Source organism: Streptopelia decaocto (assembly GCF_964273445.1).
Source record: "Streptopelia decaocto genome assembly, chromosome: 23".
Lineage (NCBI taxonomy): Eukaryota > Metazoa > Chordata > Aves > Columbiformes > Columbidae > Streptopelia > Streptopelia decaocto.
Window position 1 is genome coordinate 1,268,213 of NC_138678.1, and position 23,998 is coordinate 1,292,210.

General features: G+C 45.0%; 1 protein-coding gene across 1 annotated transcript in view; it reads right to left on the minus strand.

Annotated features, from left to right (window-relative positions):
- Nucleotides 1–2,623: 2,623 nt before the first annotated feature.
- The window catches only part of MACO1 (macoilin 1), a 29,499-nt gene continuing 8,124 nt past the window's right edge, over nucleotides 2,624–23,998 (minus strand). The window contains exons 2-11 of the mRNA XM_082071629.1: nucleotides 23,655–23,796; nucleotides 22,859–22,985; nucleotides 20,312–20,435; nucleotides 16,797–16,975; nucleotides 15,855–16,350; nucleotides 7,860–8,018; nucleotides 7,492–7,674; nucleotides 6,674–6,794; nucleotides 5,439–5,613; nucleotides 2,624–3,829 (exon numbers count right to left, since the gene is read on the minus strand). Coding sequence (XP_081927755.1) covers nucleotides 3,627–3,829; nucleotides 5,439–5,613; nucleotides 6,674–6,794; nucleotides 7,492–7,674; nucleotides 7,860–8,018; nucleotides 15,855–16,350; nucleotides 16,797–16,975; nucleotides 20,312–20,435; nucleotides 22,859–22,985; nucleotides 23,655–23,796 — 1,909 coding nt within the window. The 3' untranslated portion in view covers nucleotides 2,624–3,626. The remainder of the gene's footprint in view (nucleotides 3,830–5,438; nucleotides 5,614–6,673; nucleotides 6,795–7,491; nucleotides 7,675–7,859; nucleotides 8,019–15,854; nucleotides 16,351–16,796; nucleotides 16,976–20,311; nucleotides 20,436–22,858; nucleotides 22,986–23,654; nucleotides 23,797–23,998) is intronic.

Below are 23,998 nucleotides of genomic sequence, written 5' to 3' on the forward strand. Positions count from 1 at the left end.
CGAAAGGCAAATTGGTTTTGGTCTAAGGAGCTGTCTCGGAGCCAGTGGCTCCAGCATGCAAAACCAAATCTGACTTAACAATTGGGGAAGGAAAAGGAAAGACAAACCGCAGGTTTGCTCTGCTTAAAGGCTTCAGAGGGAATGGGCCCCTGAAGGCAGCGGGTTCGCCCGCTCCCCTGCGCTGACGCCGGCACCTCTGGCATTCAAGCCCTCGCCTCCACATCACCGCAAAATACACTAAGAGAGGGGAGCTGGTTCATCTTAGCGCTGTTATAGAAGAGTCTATGAATAAAGGAGCTTTTTGTTAAATATTAAAAATAAAACTACATACTGCTTTCCGCTCTGCTTAAAATTTTAGGGAGGATAAACCCCGAGGTGCTCAAAACCATCGCACTGAAGCCCTGTCTTTCCATTACCTTGTCACAGAACCACAGAATGGACTGGGCTGGAAAAGCCCTCAGAGATCATCCAGTCCAACCCTTGGTCCAACTCCAGTCCGTTTACTAGATCATGGCACTAAGTGCCATGTCCAATCTCAGTTTAAAACCCTCCAGGGCCGGTGAGTCCAGCACCTCCCTGGGCAGCCATTCCAATCCTGACCACTCTCTCTGCACAGAATTGCTTTCTCATCTCCAGCCTCAATTTCCCCGGGCAGAGTTGAAGCCCATGGCCCCTTGTCCTATTGCTGATGCCTGGGAGAAGAGCCCAATCCCCACCTGGCTAGAACTGCCCTTCAGGTAGTTCTAGAGAGTGCTGAGCTCAGCTCTGAGCCTCCTCTTCTCCAGACTGAACCAGCCCAGCTCCCTCAGCCTCTCCCCATAGGGCTTGTGTTCCAGTCCCTTCCCCAGTCTTGTTGCTCTTCTCTGGACCCGCTCCAGCACTTCAATCTCTTTCCTGAGCTGAGGGGCCCAGAACTGAACACAATACTCCAGGTGTGGCCTCCCCAATGCAGAGCACAGGGGAAGGGTCACTGCCCTTGTCCTGCTGACCACGCTGGTTTGGATACAGGACAGTGACTTCCTAGACTTATGCTGGCTGGAAAACAGCTCTGGATACTCCGGTTTCCTTTGGCAGATGTCTCTAGAGCACTTATTCCGCAGTAATATTTCAAAACAGACTGAAGAAAGAAAACAAAATATCCTCAGTGACCCTTTTGCAGTCTTAGGCTCTTAAGCTCCCCATATATTCATCTTGCAAGTACAATTTATGATGAGTTATTAAGATCTTTTCCATTTCAGACATTTAAATATTTAAAGGTGCAGAGGTTTGAGTGCTTCAATCACCTCCTTCCACTCAGGGTGCGCAGCAGCCGGGGCCTGTAAGTACCGTCCCCTTCCTAAAGGAATGAGGAGGGAACTGGAAAATGCAACATGCTCCGTTAAAATTGCAAACTTATCTATAATGTATTTGGATTGGGAAACGATCTGTGTGTGTGTCAGCCTGACGGTGGTTTGAGGAGATGAAAAGAATTCAAACGTGTCCTCGGGAAGCGGGAGCTTCTGGCAGCACCTGCAGCAGAATCACACAATAACCCCACAATAATCTCACAATAACCCCACAATAACCCCACAATAATCTCACAATTATCCCACAATTATCCCACCATAACCGGGGTTGGAATTTCTCAGTACCTGGACAATTTTAAGCATCTCCCGTGTGAGGAAAGGCTGAGGGAGCTGGGGCTCTGGAGCTGGAGGAGACTGAGGGGTCTCTTATTAATGGTTATAAATATATAAAGGGGGAGTGTCAGGAGGATGGAGCCAGGCTCTGCTCAGTGACAACCAGTGACAGGACAAGGGGCAATGGGTGCAAACTGGAACACAGGAGGTTCCACTTAAATTGGAGAAGAAACTTCTTCATGGTGAGGGTGGCAGAGCCTGGCCCAGGCTGCCCAGGGAGGTTGTGGAGTCTCCTTCTGTGCAGACATTCCAACCCGCCTGGACACCTTCCTGTGTAACCTCATCTGGGTGTTCCTGCTCCATGGGGGGATTGCACTGGATGAGCTTTCCAGGGCCCTTCAACCCCTGACATTCTGTGACTCTGTGAAAACAGGGGAACCTCAACACAAAAAGGCAGTGACAGTATCTTGTGTTCTACACAAAGATGGAAAACCTCTGACATTTCTGAGTGACACTTTCATGGTGACAATTACACAAGATGATGCAAAAACGCAAATGACAGCAACGTGCACACCTGGCGAAAGTGAGAAGTTTCATCCCAAAAGAATATCTGTGATTCAAATGACGAAACTTTAATACTTCTATTGATTTATGTGTCCTACTTGTTTTTTTTAATGAGGCACACATGCCAATTAACATGAATCTTAAAATCTTTTCAGAAGAACTTTGTCCTTCCAGAGTCCCAAACCATAATGGTGGGTTTATAATTCTGCTGGTTTCCAATATTATTTTGCTTCCCGCCCTCCAAAAATCCGAAACGCTCCAGGAGTTGCAAGCGCAAACACTTTCTACCCATGTATAATATACATTTGAACATAAACCTTTGTGCAATTTCGGGGTTTCCTTTCAAACTCCTTGGGGCGACGGCTGAAAGATCTTCAGCTCCGCTTGTGAAACACGAGGTGATGTTGAGGGTATCACACTCGAAGAAATAATAATAATAATAAAAGAAAAACAACCCAGAACTGCAGCTTTTATTAGCCAGCTTTACAGTCTCTTGTATACAGTACATTGCACAGTTCCGCCTTCACAATAACGCTTCCTGCGGGAATATTGTGCCTTCCACGATGCAGTATAATCAAGGCAAGTTACAGAACACTGCGGAGTTTCTATCGAAATAAACAGAAGATGTAACCCTGGTTTATAATGAACATCCAAATTACCATGTACAATTTGCAGTAGACTCTGTAATGAGCTTGATATAGAAGCTAGATGACAGTGAAGGGGGAAAAAATAGTTTAAACTATCAAGTTTCCTCTTGAAATTGTCTTTTCCCAAGGCACTGTGAACGAGACTGTCAGCAATTCTCAAGGACTAAAACACCAATGGGAATATAAATATTTCACACAACAACCACCGTCACATCATCAGCTATTCGCTTATTTTGTCCCTTAAACGACGCCCCTGAAATTTTGTTTGGTCCTTTGAGGGGTGATCAAATTATTTCCTGCGACATCACATATTTGTATTGAATACATCTATGAATCAAAGCTTTGTTGGATTATTTAACCCTTTCGCTGTAAAAACTCAAGGTGGTTTTTTTCCTCACCGTTTCTCAAGGAATCTGTAAATTCAACTTGATTATTAAAATAAGAAAACAAAGGAAAGAAAGGGTTCAAAATCAAGCAAAGCCCTGTGTTTTTCAAGAGGAAACCATGCAAGAGTACATAAAAAGGCAAAATTGGCTACTTGAAAACCAAGAATTGTTTTGAATGCGTTGGCCAAGGAAAATAAATCGCAAAGTTCTGTGAGGTTTTCTCTAAAAATTTACAAGAAAAACGGATGGGCAGTTCTAGTCAATCCAGATGTTCTTTTTTGATCCTGTTTTAAATGACAATGAGGACGGTCTCACACGATACGACTTCATCTCGACTGCAAGAGACACTCTGGTGCGGCGCCTTCGGCAGGACGACATTACTGGGCAAAAAGAGAAAAGAACCTTGGCATTCATTTCTTCAAGGGCTGATAAACGGAGGCGTTGGGATCGAGTCCGGAAGGGCTGGTCTCCACAAATTTGGAAGAGTAATGTGGGGAAACAGGACTCAGAGTGCTGGTGGCCGCAGTGTACGTGATGCTGGGCATGACTGCCATGACTTCTGCAATCTTCTGTTTTAGGTCCTTGATTTCCTGATCTTTCTGAATGATTTGCCCTGGAAACAGCAAAGGAGAGTGCTCAGAACCAGTTTACAAGCAAAACAGCCCGAGACAGCATCGGTAAGAACACAACTCACAGAATCCCAGAATGTGAGGGGTTGAAGGGCCCTGGAAAGCTCATCCAGTGCAATCCCCCCATGGAGCAGGAACACCCAGATGAGGTTACACAGGAAGGTGTCCAGGCGGGTTGGAATGTCTGCACAGAAGGAGACTCCACAACCCCCCTGGGCAGCCTGGGCCAGGCTCTGCCACCCTCACCCCCAACAAGTTGCTTCTCAAATTTAAGTGGAACCTCCTGTGTTCCAGTTTGCACCCATTGCCCCTTGTCCTGTCACTGGTTGTCACCCAGAAGAGCCTGGCTCCATCCTCCTGACACTCCCCCTTTCCAGATTGATCCCCAGGAATGAGTCCCCCCTCAGTCTCCTCTTGTCCAGCTCCAGAGCCCCAGCTCCCTCAGCCTTTCCTCACACGGGAGATGCTCCACTCCCTCCAGCATCTTGGTGGCTGCGCTGGACTCTCTCCAGCAGTTCCCTGTCCTGCTGGAACTGAGGGGCCACAACTGGACACAATATTCCAGGTGTGGTCTCCCCAGGGCAGAGCAGAGGGGCAGGAGAACCTCTCTGACCTACTGACCACCCCCTTCTAACCCACCCCAGGTACCATTGGCTTCCTGGCCACAAGGGCCCAGTGCTGGCTCATGGTCACCCTGCTGTCCCCAGGACCCCCAGGTCCCTTTCCCCTACGCTGTTCTCTAATAGGTCATTCCCCACCTTACACTGGAACCTGGGGTTGTTCCTGCCCAGATTCAAGACTCTACACTTGCCCTTGTTCTATTTCATTCAATGTTTCCCTGCCCAACTCTCCAGCCTGTCCAGGTCTCTGATGGCAGCGCAGCTTCCAGTGTCACCCACTCCTCCCAGCTTGGTGTCATCAGCAAACTTGCTGACAGTCACTCTATTCCCTCGTCCAAATCATTGATGAATATATTGAATAATTTCGGCCCCAGCACTGACCCCTGGGGCACTGCACTAGATACAGGCCTCAACTGGACTCCTCCCATTGACCACGACTCTCTGGCACAGCTGAAGGAAGGACAGACTGGGCAGGGTTTATACTGGTTTCATGCTCCCTCTGGTGGCTGCAGCACCAGTAGCCACACTTATCAGTATCAAGTTTACAACAGGCTCGGTTATTATTTTCCCCCACATTTAGGTTGTATTTACTTCAGGAGCATCAAAATATTATTAGGATTCAAGGACAGGGGCTTAATAGATGGCAAATGTTATTTTATCTTCTAGTTGTTTAAAAGAAGTTCTCCACCTTTAAGGTAATGGTTTATAGAAATGTAGAAAAACATGATAAATAAATTTAAATGCCCATCTTGACATTTATTGCCTTCAGTTCAATAGCTTGGGGGATCGGGTCAGCTGAGGAGCTGGACTCTGAGGTTCACTCACAAAGCTGGAATAGCCAAAAACACGCTAGAAGCTGAAATGCTGAATGGGCACCATAGCCCACCCCTCAATATAACGCCAGGACATCCTTTCCATCATATTTTTGCAATTTCAGTCAGCGCTACATGTCGAATTAACCCCCCCGCGTTACCTTGGGCAATCTCAAGCTGCCGTTTTGCGTCTCCCAAGGCGGAGAACAGATCCAGCTTGATCCTGGTCTCTGCGCTCAGGCTGTTCTCTAAGTGCTGGGTTTTATCCTGCATGGCTGACAGTGCTGACATCAACACCTCCGTATCCTTCTCGTTCTCCTTGTACTTCCGCAGCTCCTGCAGGAGTGATTAGGACAAATGTTTTATTCTCATCGACTTTACATGTGAGATACAGTGCGAAGTCTTTCCCTTCCCCACAGCACACCGCCGAGCCTGGAATTAATACTGGAAAATTAAAATGATGGTTAATTAAGGACACTGTAATACTACCTCCAGTAATTATACAAGACCATCATACAAGTGATTAAAGCCATATTGTACAATACATAATTACAACGCAATGAGCAAGTACCATTTACTCTGCTCCTCGCCCTCTCCCATCCGTATCGAGACCCCCCGCCCTCCTTTATCTTGGAATATTTCCCACATTGGACCTAAATATGCTGCAAAGCCAGAAATCTGGAAAAATAGAAAAGGGGGAGCAAGTACCCTGCACCTAAGAGACAGTCGCCTTGTGGCTGGGAAGTATGCATGAACATTTCAGCTAATAAATAAAAATACTATTAAAAAACCCTATAATTTTAAATGTAGTAACAATAATACACCAGGGGAAATATTAACGCCTGCACAAAAAGCTTCTCTAATGGTTTGAAGGTGATAATAAAATTTTTAAAGCTTGATTGTAGTTGGGTTTAACACATGCTCGTGTTCTTAACGGAAAAACGACACTCGTTGTCGAGGGCTCGGTAAGGCCAGGAACAACAAGACTGCATATGTTATTCGAAAACAAGTTCACAATGGCACCAGGTGGATTTTGAAGAGTCTATTAAAAAAACCTCAAGACATTAAAAACACATTAATGCAAACTGTCAGTTGACAGTCCAAGCACATCTTTAGGAGCAGAGATTTTAAAGGAATAAGGTCAACTCGGACTCGCACATCACAGCGCTTAAACTAACATGCCAGACACCGTGTCTGCTACAAGTCTACCGCAATGGTGCGGAGCTGAGCCTATTAACCCTCCTCATCCCCACGTCCTTACAAAGCCTGATGCAAGACAGACATCTGAGCGTAATTCCTGAAGGTGCTGATTGCCTTGTATGTAGATCCGCCAGCTTCAGAGGGCTGAACGCGCTCGTTGGGATGCTGATCTAAGGCCCCGGCGCTTTCTCCTTACCTGAACTTTCATTTCTAGTTCTCGTATCTGATCTTCTTTCAGCTTGATGTCGATTGTTAGCTTCTTGCACTCTGTCTCCAGCTCTCGGATACGATTTCGTAAAGTTTCGGTACATTCTCCTCTGCATAAAGAAAAAGAAGATGAAATAAGAATGAGGTTGTCATTCCTGGCCTGTTTAACACGTGAAAATTAATACAGATATTGAAGGATAAAAGAAGGAAGATAACTTTGTTCTTTTCAGCAAGACAATTTCCCTTACGGCAATGTTATGTCTCAAGTATTAGGAAACGTGGAATAGTTATGAAATATGGAGAACACAAAAGCAGAAAGAATTCTTTTTAGCCATTAGGAGCGCTGTGGATTGAAGTCATCCGCATTGGTGCCAGGCTTTCATCTCGGAGAACTCCCATCTCTACACGTGTAGTGCTGAGACAGCCCTGTGGTGACCCAGTGATCACTGCCCGCAGCAGAGAACGCTCCAGACGTGAGATAACAACAATTTTGGCCAATGTTGCTGCATGAATCCCTAACCACAGTCCCCACAGGCAAAGGGACATTCCTTTTTTGACAGCAGACTGACCCACACCGGGCACAGCGCCTCTGTCAGCACAATCGAGGTACAGCAGATTACTTAGAGCACATTCATCTTTCCATCCTGTAAATGTCACTTGTATCAGTACTGAGATGCAGCTGCATGGAAGGAGATGTCCCACTCCCACCGCCTTCACACAAATAAAGCATCCTCCTGCAAAGACATTTCAGCAGCACCAGCTCTGTTTCGGGAATTTCCTGGAGCTGCTTCAGAGGGAACAAAGTACCTTGTAGCAGCAGCGAACGCCACAGCACGTGCGGCAGTTGCTTCTTCCAACTTCTTCCTTTTCTTTTCTTCCATTAATTGCTTTTCTACAAAGGCTCGTGCCTCCTGCTCTGCCTTTAGCTTCTTCTCCAACTGGCTGATCATTTGTTTGTCTTTTTGCTTCATTTGTACAGCGTTGTGTAATCTGGAAGGCAACAGGTACGGGATTTAACGAGGGATTTGATTGACTAAAAATAAATGGCTGTCAGCGCTCCCAAACGAGCCTTGCTGGGTTCGCGGACAAGTGCCTCAGATTTTGTAGTCTTAAAGTAACACTTTTCCTTCCCCAGACTATCAGCAATGAATTGTCAGAGCTGTAGGAACACGTACTTGTTCTGGAGCAGTTCATTTTCTTGGCGGAGCTGCCCGATCTCGGATCGAATTCCCCGCTCTGTGTTAGTCAGCGAGCTGATCTGACTCCGCAGCTCCTGTTCGATCTGCCTGCTCGCTTGCAGGTCGGCCTTTAACTTTTTAATGTCTTGTTCCAACCTAAGAAAAGACAATTGGAAAAGATCGTTTCAACTCTGTTGCCTGAAGGCTCAAGCGCGTCACATCAAAATAAGCAGATGAAACATCGCACCATCCGCCACCCCCAAACCCTTCATACTTATCACAGAATCGACTGGCTTGGAAAAGACCTCAGAGATCATCCAGTCCAACCCTTGGTCCAACTCCAGTCCATTGACTAAATCATGGCACTAAGTGCCATGGCCAATCTCAGTTTAAAACCCTCCAGGGCCGCTGAGTCCAGCACCTCCCTGGGCAGCCATTCCAATCCTGACCACTCTCTCTGTACAGAATTGCTTTCTAATCTCCAGCCTCAATTTCCCCTGGCAGAGTTGAAGCCCGTGCCCCCTTGTCCTATTGCTGATGCCTGGGAGAAGAGCCCAATCCCCACCTGGCTAGAACTGCCCTTCAGGTAGTTCTAGAGAGTGCTGAGCTCAGCTCTAAGCCTCCTCTTCTCCAGACTGAACAAGCCCAGCTCCCTCAGCCTCTCCCCATAGGGCTTGTGCTCAAGTCCCTTCCCCAGTCTTGTTGCTCTTCTCTGGACCCGCTCCAGCACTTCAATCTCTTTCCTGAGCTGAGGGGCCCAGAACTGAACACAATACTCCAGGTGTGGCCTCCCCAATGCAGAGCACAGGGGAAGGGTCACTGCCCTTGTCCTGCTGACCACGCCAGTTTGGATACAGGACAGGACACCATTGGCCTTCTTGGCCACCTGGGCACACTGTTGGCTCGTGTTGAGCTTCCTGTCCATTAGTCCCCCCAGGTCCCTTTGTGTCTGACTGCTCTCCAGCCACTCTGTGCTCAGCCTGGAGCGCTGCAGGGGGTTGTTGTGGCCGAAGTGCAGGACCTGGCACTTGGCCTTATTGAACTTCAGCCCACTGGAATCAGCCCATTTTTCCAGTCTGTCCAGATCCCTCTGCAGAGCCTCCTGCCTTCCAGCAGGTCCACACTCCCTCCCAACTTGGTGTCATCAGCAAATTTGCTGATGATGGTCTCAATCCCCTCATCTAAATCATCAATAAAAATGTTCAACAGGACTGGACCCAACACTGACCCCTGGGGACACCACTAGTGACCGACCGCCAGCCGGATGCGGCCCCATTCACCAGCACTCTCTGGGCCCGGCCCTCCAGCCAGTTCTTAACCCACTTGTCCAAGCCATGGGCTCCCAGCTCTTGCAGGAGTATATTATGGGAGACAGTGTCAAAGGCTTTGCTGAAGTCTAGATAGACCACATCTATAGCTTTCCCCTCATCCACCTGATCATAAAGGAGATCAGGTTGGTCAGACAGGACCTGCCCCTCCTAAACCCATGCTGGCTGGGTCTGATCCCTTGTCCATCCCAAAGGAACCTCAGAAGTTACCACTATCCTTGCTAAATAATAATGTTTAATACAGCCATACATATCTAGCTCTATGTATAGCTACACACACTTAATAACCTCTCACCAGAATCCGTTTTCCTCCATGCACTGCAGAGTTGTAAACCACATCCTATGCAATTAGATTTTGCCTTTAAGTCTGCGAAATTGTCAACAAGAACAGTTGCATATATGAACAAATGTCACTTTTCGCAACAAATTACGAGCTCCATTTGTTCGCTATAACCGAGCCACAGAGCACACTGCTGAATTCTCACCTAAAAGTACTTTTTCTTGAAGTACATGATGTGCATGTTGAATAAAGATTATGTGTTAAGTCATCCACAGTTCAGGAGTCAGTAAACTCGGTTTTAATTGCTCCTGAACAGAGACCATCTGCTATACACTTAACTGTAGCTTCACAAAGTTCTTGATGACTCGTGCAAGCTTCTAATTGACATATTTTCAAGCAAAACTGGTGAAAGAAAAAAAGAGGGGCACCCTGCTCACCTTATTTCAAAATATAGGGAAAAATATTAAGATTGGTTTTTAGAAGAAAAACACAACCCAGGGGAACAATGCACCATTTTTATGGGCACTGCGGCACTTATTTAAAGCAAATACGTCTCTCGTCATTCACACATAATCCCCATTTGCTCTATCCGTTATTGTTTATAAGTGTTCATAAAGGAGATAAAGACGTGTTTATTTCCTAAAGTTCCATATAGAATTAGCAGTAGGCGAACCTGGAGACTTAGGGAAAACAGTCACAAAAGCCCAAATGAACTGTCCTTGAACAGTCGCAGCCTTTTCCTTGTAATGAAAACACTTCAGTGCAGGAAAACCTCAAATGCCAGTGAGAGATGGAATGATATGAGGGATGAGAACACCCCGCATGAATGAATCAAGAGGTTAAATGTGGAATCAAGCATGTGGAAATCCATAACATTCCATCTGTAATAGGCTAAAACTGCACCAAAGACGTCTGCTGGGCAGATCAATTCCTTTTGATACAGTCTAAATTGTGCTCAAACGTATCTTTAAAAAGAAAAAGGAAATACACTTAGCACTATTATTATTTCCCTTCTAAGCGAATGCACATTTTACAGTGAAGACCACAAATCATTTCAACACCTTGTTCTCTGTTGTAGGAGGAAAAGGATTTGCAAACCTGACCAAACAGTCATTCAATCATAGCACAAAACCCCACGGGCAGACGTTATTCCGGGTGCATTTCCCCGTGTTCGGCACATTAAGTGATGGAGCTGGAGAGTTGTTGGGTGATGATACAATGATCCAATTTCACCTTCCAATACGCAGTAAATAAGCATTTTAGAAAGAGCAAACTTTGAACTGAAGAGAGTAAGGTGCTGCAGGAAGCACTAACAGCCTGTTCATGCCAACAGCTCGCTGGTTTTAATAGAGGTTTCCATAAATAGCTGAAAAAGTGGCTGGGAGGACAATGTAAAGGAACGTACATAAAATCATACACACTTTACATTGACAAATTCCCATAAATAATTTCAACGTACATGTCTACAATCAAGCGATAAGTGTGAAAATAAGACAGTTATAGGGAAAAGGCTGTGTCAAGTTTGCTCAAATAACATATCCCAGGAAGCCTTGAGCAGGTAAAGCCCAACTGAACCCGAGCTGCTGGCACAGGACAAGCGCAGTTTGTGTTTTTGGCAATAGAGCATTGACATGAATTGAACCTTGAGCCATCTGGTGTGCGGTTCTCCTGCCGGGTCCACGGGCTCCGTCCCTGCGGGAAAACTGAACCGTGAACCCACTTGCTAAAATGAAACCTCATAATTGAGGAAAACCAATATAATGTCATAAAAGAAGCGTCGTTGCAATGAGCACAGATAGTGCGGGGCGCTCTCCCTCCTCAACAGTCCCCACTTCTATTACAATGACAAATGACCCAATAAGCCAGCACTTCTTTTTTTTGCACTATTATTATTCTTTCTACCGTTTCATTTTCTGCTTAAGTCTCTTATTTCTAGGCTTATTGGAAAAAGTTATTTACAAGAGATGAAGAAAACTGGAGTTCTAGAAGATGCTTTTCGCTATTGCTGCACAAACTACAAGTCGTTTTGCCACACAACTGTTTTTAAAATGAGGATTTAGTTGCAGATTATTACATTGTGCTGTTTATACAACCAAGGCCAATTTCTTTCTGTCATTACTTCAAACACAGATTTACCCATTTTCCTTTCTCAGCACGACAACGTATCATTCCTGACCTCACTGATGAAGAGAATTAATCACTAATCACCTCCGAGACGGAGTATTTTTCCAAATGCTTCAGGGAAGATTGATGGATCAACTTAAAACCAACTCACTTCAGCTTAATCCTCCTAAGTATCGATAACGGGTGAAAAATTTATCCTTGTTGCTCGCTTTCCTCGGTGAACGCAATTCTACGATCACCTCGCAATTACACACAAATTAAACACAATTGATGGAAAAATTAAAGTTTTCAAGGCCCCAGAAGGCACTCGGATGCTTTTCTGAGACCCATTTTTTCCCTTTGTTCTGTTCTGGCGCAATCTATAGCCACAAGCATCCCCACAGTGAACCCATTTCTCTAAAGGAGCCAAAACGGCATCGACGTTCTGCTGGAACTAATACGCTGTTACAAGCGGCTCCTCGGAGCATTTTTCATTACCAAAAGGGCAGTAATCCAGAGAGAAAGCCGAGTTACTTCTTCTTCTCCTGCACAGAATTGATCTAAGGAGATGGCGTTTCAAACGTTGTTCTGCTCCTGAACAGGCCAAGCACTATGTTGACAGAGAACAAGCTGTTGGAAGGATCCTCTCCCAGCTTTCTGATCTATCCTGTCCTACCCTACTCTGTCCTGTCCTGTCCTACCCTATTCTAGTCTAGTCTAGTCTAGTCTAGTCTATCCTACCCTAGCCTAACCTAACCTGCCCTACCCTATCCTAACCAACCCTACCCTATCCTATCCTAACCAACCCTATTCTACCCTATGCTACCCTATTTTCTCTTCTCTTCTCTCTTCTCTTCTCTCTTCTCTTCTCCCCTAGCCTAACCTGCCCTATCCTAACCTGCCCTACCCTATCCTAACCAACCATATTCTACCCTATCCTAACCGACCCTATTCTACCCTACTCTACCCTATTCTATGCTATCCTAACCTATTCTACCCTATCCTAACCTATCCTACCCTATGCTATGCTACCCTAGCCTACCCTAGCCTAGCCTAGCCTAGCCTAGCCTAGCCTATCCTATCCTATCCTATCCTATCCTATCCTATCCTACCCTAACCTATCCTAGTTCTCCTTCATTTCCATCACATTGGATGAACCACAGACCATCTCAGCTGACAGCAGAACCTTCTGGCACAGGGATGCCATCCAGGCAGGAGGGATCAGGAACAAACAGCAAGTGCTCTTCGCACATCAACAGTACCACAGAAAACGTACAATAATCAGCACCAAATGCACAGAAATTTACATTAAAACCTTCAAGTCTGGCTCTGCAGGTACCATCAAATCTTAGGAAAGCCAAATAAGATGTGGTAGACCAGCTCTTGCTTTGCAAGTGTTTTGCTTAGTCCAATTGCCAGAAGATGTCATCGTTATCTCTGAGAATAATTAGTACATAAGACAGCTTGTTTCAACACCTCACATGGCAAAGGCAAGACCTCTCTGGGTACAAACAGTTTTGCCAAGCTGCACTGCCAGCTTTTCTGCATGGTTTTTTTGTAAGGGTTCAAACAGCTAGAGGCAGGACATGATGATTACCATGTAATCTGCAATTAAAATAAAGCCCGCAGCAATTACAGCTTGGACTCGGTCCATGCATTGAGCCCCCAAAACATGAACAGAACACGCTGCACCTCAGAAGTCACAGGGAAATGGTAGCAAGAAGTCAACCTGTTCTGTACCTACTGATGACAATTTTAATTGTAGGAGGAAAAAAGCCCCGAGGACAGAGATTTCTTTCCAGGCTGGTCAGCAGGGATGGAGCCCCTGGAATCCCTGTCGAGGTGACAATAACAAATATTCACGGACATCCCCAGAGATGGGGATCAGTAAACTAAACACACGTGCACAAACCGTTTTACCAGACAAAGATTCAAACCTGCCGTTTCAAATAAGAATCATATTGCATATATAAGATATAAACTTAATGAGCAGTAGCCTTTCAGATGGAAATGTCGCATCAAGTGTTGAACAGAAAAAGTTAACAAGCTCACAAGAGTGTCTTGTTCTCAAAAAACCTCAATTTTACTGTCTCGAATAACCCCTGTTAATCCCGAGTCCCCAGCAGTCATGAGACATACTTTACATTTAATACTGGTTAGTCAGCTCAGGGAAATCATTTGTGAGCACAAAAGGAAAGCAGCTTGGCTCTGACATCCTGCTGGGAGGCTGCTGGACAGGACCTTAGGAAAAGCGTCTTTATTTGGAAGCAGATCTGATCTGAGAGTTGGACACGAAGGCAGGATTTCAGGGAGCCCTTTTCAGCACCGATGCAGACTCCGGGTTTAATAGCGGGAATGAGTAACAGCGCTGGAAGTGGAAAAGATGACGAACAAACGCCTCGCACTCCAGGGACAGGATAACTGACAAGGTAAAACAATAAACAGGAATTTTTGAATTTAAGTGCATTCCACCCCAAGCAATTTGTCAGGTAAGTTTATGCTTCTTTTGGCGTGGGAGTTACATACTCGAGCTGCACTGAAACAAGATTTCATGAATGATTTCAATCATCTACGGCTGTGAGGAACCGTAAGCAACAACACACAGGCCGTTGGTGTTTTAAGTGCTCCTGGCTCGTCTGCACTGGGAAATCGGTGCTCAATAAGCAGCGATGCAAATTTGTAGCACAACAACCACATTACGCCCACGCGTCACATCGAAACACTCGACCAACAAAAGACTGAAGTAGCTTAATTCACTTTGGGGGCAGAGTCAATGTGCGTCACACAAAGGCACTGTCAGAGCACGGTAATCGTGTGCTCGGCCCTACCAGTGAATTAGTGGAGCTGGAGTTCTGTAAGGGCACACTCTGGTTTATCATGCACTCACTTTGGCATTAGAAAACCCGCTTTGGGCAATTCCAATGACCACCCAGTTTCAGCAATGCGGAATTTACAATTTACAACATACAAGGTTTAAATCTCATTCCTCGTCATAGCTACACGGGACAAAATTCTTAGTTGGGCAGGTCATTCTATAAAGCTCTTCCCTTCTCTTTTCTCAAGATTTGTGAGCAATATTTGGACCATCAGCAAAGCTTAACTGCCCTGTTCTCTTGCCACATAACGAGTAACGTTTGATGAAGACAAAGCCGTCTGCATCCCATTAATCTTGGCTGAATGCAATTCACAGACTAGACTGATTATCTGGGTTTCTTATTTGCTTCATACAAGCTCTCTACAGACATTAGGCATCAATTAGTCTGGATATTTAATTGGCAGAGGAGAAAATAATATTTTCATGGAAGTCACTGTATTCACACAGCACAGACCCCAGGGACAGACCTGAATCAAAGTCCAATTAGCGAAGGCACCTGAGTGTTCAGCACATGGGGAAAGGAAACAGAGACGGGGGCCAGGAATGGCAGGAAAGCGCGACATTGCGCAACCGTTTTGTTCTAGATGTATCTCCATCCCCAGTGGAACAGTTGCACGCTACCTCCTTCTTATATTAATATTTGTTTTGATAACATCCGACAGCACCATATGTCTCCTGGTTTATACTCTGTAAGTACTCAGCTGCATTTCATAAACACACCTTTACTTCCACTTCAGATAAGCGTATGTAAAGATGTGACCTTCTCAATCTTTACAGTTTACAAGACAGCTAAATTAACCCCCTGTGACCTGTATTTAAACCAACAAGGTATGCAGGTGGGAATGTGAACCTGTCACTTGAGGGAGTTACATCACAGTCGCTGCTGCTTCGCACCTACGCTTGTCAATTGGGGATTAAAACAAAAGGCAAACATTTCAAGGGGAAAAAAATAAAACTAAACAAAAAATGAAGACAAAACAGCTGTTTGGGCACCACCAAACCCCACTGAGCTCCCTGCGGGTGTGAAGGTCACCCCATGGGAGGTTTGTCAGGAGCACACGCACTCAGCTCTGTAATAACAACCGTCGCGTTTCTCTCGTGCCGGCTATCAAACGACTGGCCCAGCTATTAACTGTGCCTCACAACACCCCTGTGAGGTAGGTAACCATCATGTTCTGATGTAGAAAGGACACAATTTGCCCCAGGCTGTATAGCAAACCAGAGGCAAAAACCAAAACAGAACCCAAAAGGCCCAGTTCCCAATGATCTCCTTCCACCACTAGACAATTCTGTTTTCTTTATGGGACCGTAAGTTACATTTTCCTAAGACAAAACCAAAAGATGCGATGTACTGGAACAAAGGGAGGATAAGACGGGCTGTTACACAATGCTCAGATCAAACTTACCTTACCAGTGCATCTGGTTTGCTCAGCTGGTTATTAGGAATACAGTTTTCCATTAAGTCCTTATGCGTGCTCGGGCTCTTGCTCGCACACTTCTGTTTCTTCTCGTTTTTAGTGGATGAGGAAGGGATGCTCCCGTTAGTCGCACTGTGACTGCGAGGCGACGAGTTCACAACCCCGCTGACGTTTTTGTAGTTTTTGGCCGAGGCAGTGCATGAGTCCTCTTTTAAGAGGTTTTCTGTACTTCCTACAAGATCATTATTTAATCTTTTACTATTGATATGGTTTTCCATATATTCAATTTCTTGTATTTTAGAGTCTACGGGTTGTAAAATGTTGTTGTTTATTCCAAGGTTGTGTTTCTTAGCATCCTTGTCCTTTTCTTTCCCTTTTTCTCTATATTCTAGCTCCGGCAACGTCGCGGATATTTTTTTGTTGGCTGGAATGCCTCCATTGTGCAGAAGTATTGAGGAATCCATATCCGATAATCCTTTGGCTGCTGCAATACCAAAATAAAAACATACTTAGTTCATTAAATCAATCAGTAGTGACACACAAAGAAAAATCATTAAGTACACATCAAGCATTTCTGCAGCAAACAATCATTACGGCCAATCTAGAGAAGAAAATCGGAAGTTGCGTGATATTCTGGGACTTTTTTCTCATTATAGGCAGGAAACGGTAACCTAGAGATTTAATAATAAATACTAGTGTTTCACAGAGCACTGACCGACCAGATTGATGCAGTTGCTAATAAAGAACTAAACAGAGAGGACATAATTCACTGCTACCGTCACACTAACCACGGCCAAACAGTTTTATTTCTGGCTCTCTAAGTTCACTGCAGTTTCATCAAAACAACATGGACTGAAGCACCTCTTCCTTAGCTGGTTGGTTTTTAAATAGCAGATAGTAGCAAACACGTAAGTAACAAGTAGAACTTGCCTTCCTCTGCCTCCCTCTCTTGCCGCTGTAGCATCTGCTGTTCTGGGGGCAGCGCCTGCTGGAGAAGCTGCATGTAGAATTCATTTTCCTTCTGCACCTCTTTCTGTTTTCTTAAACGCATCTTGTAGCTGACGTAACTTTTAAAGCCAAAGCCCAAAGTCACAACAGGGTAGCCAATACTAAGAAAAAAAAAAAAGGTGATATTATTATTCAAAATGTAACCATAACAGCAAATTAATACTTGGAGTAAATAATATCACTGTGAATACATGTGGATTACAACTTCTCATAGAAAATTATATAGAAAACTTTTTTGCTGTACTCAAATAAAGCTACAGTTCCAAAACGTAGGCACTTCCTTATCAAGATCGGGGAAAGGGACCTGGGGGTCCTGGAGACAGCAGGATGACCATGAGCCAGCACTAGGTCCTTGTGGCCAGGAAGCCAATGGGACCTGGGGTGGGTTAGAAGGGGGTGGTCAGTAGGTCAGAGAGGTTCTCCTGCCCCTCTGCTCTGCCCTGGGGAGACCACACCTGGAATCTTGTGTCCAGTTGTGGCCCCTCAGTTCCAGCAGGACAGGGAACTGCTGGAGAGAGTCCAGCGCAGCCACCAAGATGCTGGAGGGAGTGGAGCATCTCCCGTGTGAGGAAAGGCTGTGGGAGCTGGGGCTCTGGAGCTGGAAGAGACTGAGGGGTGACCTCATTAATGTTTACAGATATATAAAGGGTGAGCGTCAGGAGGATGGAGCCAGGCTCTTCTGGGTGACAACCAGTGACAGGACAAGGGGCAATGGGTGCAAACTGGAACACAGGAGGTTCCACTTCAAGATGAGAAGCAACTTGTTGGGGGTGAGGGTGGCAGAGCCTGGCCCAGGCTGCCCAGGGGGGTTGTGGAGTCTCCTTCTGTGCAGACATTCCAACCCGCCTGGACACCTTCCTGTGGAACCTCATCTGGGTGTTCCTGCTCCATGGGGGGATTGCACTGGGTGAGCTTTCCAGGTCCCTTCAACCCCTGACATTCTGTGATGATCAAATTATAGCTCATTACATACAGCAATTATCTGTAGCATAGATTAAAGGATTACAACAACACAATTGCACCACACATGGCACAGGCAGCTTTAGAGAAGCACCAGGGCAGGAACTGTGCATCTTTTGAGGAGAAAACAGCCAAATACAGCTGAAACTCCCAAGTTTCGCTCCTAAAGGGCCATGTGATGTACAATTAAGCTGGGAGATGTGTTAACAAATGTGGCAACGAACAGCCTTTGGAAATTCCTCGATTAGGAGACTGACCTTGAAGCTGTAAGCGAAAACCATCTGATCTCTAAACTTAGTTCTTCCACTTCTCTTACTGACAGATAAGATATGAAGAATTTCACTTCCAGCCAGAATCTGCTGTTCCATTTGTTGACGGAGATGACAGAATTTTGCAACTATTTTTTTGGGTATCAGCTTCATCATGCAGAATTTCAGTGTTCTTATTAGCTTGTGACAACTGCACCGACACAGAACGCTAACAAATTGTGCCAGTGCATTTATTAACAAGGACACTCAACCAATGAGCAAACATCCCTGCATAAAAATAAATATATCTTTGACAAGTTGTGGCAGAATGCAACCCCCCCTCTCTGCTTCAATATGGAAGGAGTAGACACATGTCCCTCTCTCTCTGCTGCTTGAGGCCAACAGATTCTTTTCTTTGCCCCCAGAGCCCCTGGCCAGGGTCGTTAATAGAGAGGAGAAGGGAGGGCCGAGGCGCCAGGGAGCCGCTGGGCACCCGCGGCCAGTGTGGGGATGTTTGGAGGCTTCAGGGGCACCCACAGCCAGTGTGGGGGTGCAGAGAAGCTTCTGCAATGCCCACAGTCAGATCTGATCAGGCTATAAAAACGGGATTCTCGTCGAGACTCCGCCCCTTGTGCGGATCTCCTGGAGTTACGAGCTGAGCCGCTGCTGTCAGGAGCCACTGCCCCCCCCGGGATGGAGACTCCGCTTGCCTTGCCACCACCTGTGTGAGTAAATTAACCCTCGCAGGATTGTGAGTGGATCTACTTTCCGTGCACATTTGCACGTGTATTTATTCTTTCCGTGCACATTTGCACGCATACTTCCCGTGCTCAATACGAGCACATGTATAAATTATTTCCTCGCATAATCGCGGGTGTATTTTCCTCCCGTGCTTCCACATAAGCACGTGTAATATTCTGTGCACATCTGCACGTGTATCTCTCCTCGCAGGATTGAGAGTGTGCACTTTCCGTACTCAATACGAGTACGTGTATCCCTTTAAAATAACCCCACACCGTGTTCAGGCAAGTGTGGACTCTTCCCGGACTCAGGGATGGCTCCAATATTGTTTTGGTGAAGCCACGTGCATGCACACTGGACCTCCTGTTCTATTAGTTGCTGCCCCTTGATAATTTACCTCAACTGATATCCGAACCTGTATTCAAGTCACTTTTGGAGTGCTAAAAACCTGTTTCTTACCGGTTTAATACAAGTTGTTTTGGACCCTGTTGTCCCTTAAACTAACCCCGGGGTGCCTCCGTGACGCTGGCATTTTAACAACGCACAGCGAAGTCACATTTTAAACACTGAAGGTGTCCTAGATCGGGGAAAACTCAGGTGCAGATGATGATTAACCATTAAAACCTTCTCGTTCTTTGCTCAATAATAGCACTGTGCAAACTGCATTTGTAAGGAAGCTGCCAGAACGCAGGACCCATTTGCACATGCACCTGATGTTATCTGTGCCAATGTTGCTTTTGTGACCCTGTGCGCAGCCAGCTGCAGTTACAGTTCTAGAGCTCGGGTGACAAGCTGAAATGTTTGAATCCAATTCAGCTCCTAAAGTGCTTTTGTAACCTATTCTAGAACTTAATTGGCGTTTCAGAGATTTATTGGACAATGTAGATGATGTACATTAAAATGACACATGGCTAATTTATTGGAGAGTGGATCACATGGAACTGGACCAAATGACTCCAGGGAAACAGGACACGTTTTAAACGTAGCCTGATCAACACATACTAAAACACTAAAAACTTGCAGTGTATTTCTTCCAGAGATGGATACTCTACAGATGAGTATTTTGCCTGAAGTCAGTCTCGTAACTTTCAAAGTAGTGCAGTAAGTACTGTTTGGTTTGTATTTTTTGTCACAATTTGCCACCTGAAGTTTATTCCCTTCCTCTGGGAATTATGAAATCAGATGCTCACGAGAACCCTTCTCATTGGAGGGGAAAGAGAGGAATGCTTTGCTACAGAAACATAAAATTGGAATGGGATACATAAATTATCAAATATTTTGAATATCCACGCTGCAAATTAGCTCACACCTTCAGAAAGGCTGCCCTTGGTTAATGTTTTGCATCCGTTTCTCGTGGAATATTTAATGACGGATGTGTGAGGGGAGAACTGAACAGCCAAACCCTGAACCAAAATAAAAAGCCCTGAATATTAATTTCCCTGGTGAAATAAACATTAATAAGAAAAGGAGGAAGAAAACCACACTTACCAGTGTGCTGCAAATGGACGACAAAGGTCTACATGGAAGTTTTTTAGATCTTTAAATCTAATGGCTGCCTCAATATAAACGAAAAGTATCCACAGTGATACTGTTGGTAAGCACACGCCCCTCTCTATTGAGAGAAGAGAAAAACAAACACCTTACTAACGTACTACAAGCAGCAAATACTTTCAAGTTACTTTTAAAACATTCCAAACGCGAAGGGAAATTGTCAGACACTTAGAGAATTGGAAGAGGTTTTTTTTTCACAATAAGTAAGGCATTTGACACAGTCTCCCACAGCATCCTCACAGCTAAACTGAGGGAGTGCGGGCTGGACGACCAGGTAGTGAGGTGGACTGTGAACTGGCTGAAGGGAAGAAGCCAGAGAGTTGTGGTCAACGGGAGGAGTCCAGTTGAGGCCTGTATCTAGTGCAGTGCCTCAGGGGTCAGTGCTGGGGCCGGTATTATTCAATATATTCATCAATTATTTGGTCGAGGGAATAGAGTGACTGTCAGCAAGTTTGCTGGTGACACCAAGCTGGGAGGAGTGGTGACACTGGAAGCTGTGCTGCCATCAGAGACCTGGACAGGCTGGAGAGCTGGGCAGGGAAAAATTGAATGAAATACAACAAGGGCAAGTGTAGAGTCTTGAATGTGGGCAGGAACAACCTCAGGTTCCAGTCAGGCAATTGTTGCAAACTGGAACACAGGAGGTTCCACTTAAATTTGAGAAGAAACTTGTTGGGGGTGAGGGTGGCAGAGCCTGGCCCAGGCTGCCCAGGGGGGTTGTGGAGTCTCCTTCTGTGCAGACATTCCAACCCGCCTGGACACCTTCCTGTGTAACCTCATCTGGGTGTTCCTGCTCCATGGGGGGATTGCACTGGATGAGCTTTCCAGGGCCCTTCAACCCCTGACATTCTGGGATTCTGTGATTCTGTGAAAGTGCCTGTGATGTGTTTATTTTAAACCAACTCTAAACTTTTGTCTCCTTATCTTGCTTTATTACTTTTATAAGGCAGCAGTGAAAAATAACAGATGCACAGCTAATGAAATAGCTTGGCACAAAACCCTACCCGGAGAAGGAACACAAAGGGAAGAAACAGCAGATGAGGTAATGTTAGAGCTTGTGATGTTTGAGTCAGAAGTGCTAAGCTGGGACTAAGTTTTCACTCCAAGTTGGGTCTGTCTTGGTAGCAGCAGCGAACAAATCCGCTGGGAAACCAGAACGAGCGAGCCCAGCGCTGGTTACTCCAGATACAGTAACACAGAAAGGAGTGAGACTCAAAACTCTGCACCGGGGAACGTGTGAGACATGGAACTGATTCCTCTCCCCAGCATCACTGGTGAGAATGTAAAATAGTGGCCAAGCAAAACGACGGTCTTAATCCTCTTGGCTGATGGAAACGCTGCTGCTGCACGTGATACAGCCACAAATTTCCACAAATCAACTCCAGTTACGTGCCACAAGCTTCATACAAATCAAAGTTCTTGATTACGTACTGACATCAACATATTGCGTGATGGTTTGGAAACAGGCCTTAAGTTTGAGACTAAAAGAGCATTATTCTGAGGGCCTCATGTTCCTGCCTGTGGTCTCTGCTGTGGTTTTTCTAGACTAGTTGCACTCTGTGTCAATGAGAAACCTACGCAACTTAAAGGGACTCAACATTTCAGCTATGTAGATAAATCACCTAAAAAGATCAGAACTGCCCTACGAAATACAGAGCAAGTTCCCATTGACTTAAGTGAACATTTAAAAAGAAGAATCCTGAAGGTTGCAGTGAATTAAAATATTAAACAAGCCAGAGTTAATACTGGCCCACAAGGTTTTTCTTTTAGAGTTTCTAAACATCAGCTCTGAGAACAACTTCAGATAACACTTTAACATCTGAATACAATCCTAAAAATAACTCCAGGTTTTGTATGTGTTTTAAATTGGGCAGCACCTGCTTCTCAGCAGCTCCCATTAGCTCCCACATTGTCATTATGATAAATGACTAATTTGTCAGAACGCTGCCTGCGTTCACCAGCAATGAGAGGAACGATCCACGCTATCCTGTGCGTTCTCGTGACAGCAAGTGTAATGTGAAATATTCCAAAAGCCCCAAATCCCAGGGACTTGGGTAGAGAAAAGTTACCCAAAAAATCAAGTTTTATTCCTAATTTTTTTTGATTCAGAAAGACATACATAACCCATGTCAACTATCAGTGCTCGTGCAAACGAAACCACCTCCCAACAACCAAATGCTGCCCCAAACCCCAAGGATTTATTTAAAAAGCCCCCAAACAACTACATATTAAAAAAAGAGGGATGGGAGGAAGGGAAAAGATTTCTCCACATATGTCCCAAGCTGCTGGGGCAGCTGCTGGCATTACCAGCCTTTTCACTCACAAACTGAACCCCATTGACACAAAGTTGACTAATAAGAATTTAAACTATGACAATAGTTAAAACAAACGTGGTAACAAATAAAAGCGAGTTTCTGCATGCTACTAAGAGCTGTAAAATAGAGATTCAAATCAATATGTCGTAAATAAAAAATAGGGACCTACCTGTGTGCCAGACGTACTGTACCCAGACATAGGTGCTGGCAGCAAAAAACAGCCATTGGATTGGGATGAAGAGCAGACATATGATATTGGATGTGAATGCTACACAAACAAAAAATACTGAAAAGGCCTAAAAAGAAAGGAGGGGTAGGGGGGAAATAAGGGTGGTTTGGTTTATTCCAGCAAATATTACCAGTTTGCTTATTAATGGTGACACCACAATGATTTCAATATTGAAAGGTTAGTGTTGCTTGTCATCAGGGCAAAGAAATGGAGCGGTCCAGCCAACGAAAGCAGAAAACTCAGCGAATTGCGGGAGAACGGGTGCAATGCGAGAAATTGTGCCCATCCACTCTCCCAACAAGGCTCCACACAGCTGTATTTATTCCTCATTACTCTGTTTGAGCACTTGCATTTTCCCTATTGATACAGTATTACCATTACTACATTCTCCTTCTGGAAAAGAAATGCAAACAGCAGCATCATTTACTCTCTGAAAGAGCCGTAAATCACTGAACAGGCAGGGGCTTCTGGTTTATTTTAAAGAAAATCCTGTTATCGCAGGAATTCAAACAATATTTTCCTAGAGTAAAAATGTGATAGCTGTATGTTTCACTTCCACTTGCCACAGACAAAATAGGCAGAGCAAAGAGACTTAAGCCCAGCTCAGTCACTTGAAAATTCCTCCTCTTGTGAAGGTCATCATTGGCACCACTAAGTTAGTCGAATAATGTTGAATATGCCCTGAAACATGGCAGGATTTCCCTGCAAAGGGACAGTGAGTTGGGGTTGTACTTACCAAACCCTGGTATCTGAAGGAATCGTAAACGCTCCTGATGAAGAGCCAGAATGGCCACAAATACTCAAATCGGAACTCCAGGACAAAATCTGCCAGCAGCACCAGGGCCCACACCACCAGGAACTTCAGATACAGAAACGTGCTGGGAAGAAAGAAAGAAAGAAAATAATTAAAAAAAGGTAATTTCAGGTCAGTATTTCCAATAGAGATGCTTACTTTTTAATTAAAAGTTGAGGAACGAAAGCCATAGACAACTATAATATAGCTAAGAAAACTTCATCCAAAATAATTTCACAAAATAAGTAGTTTTATTATGACGTTGTTACATGAAAATCAGACCTAGG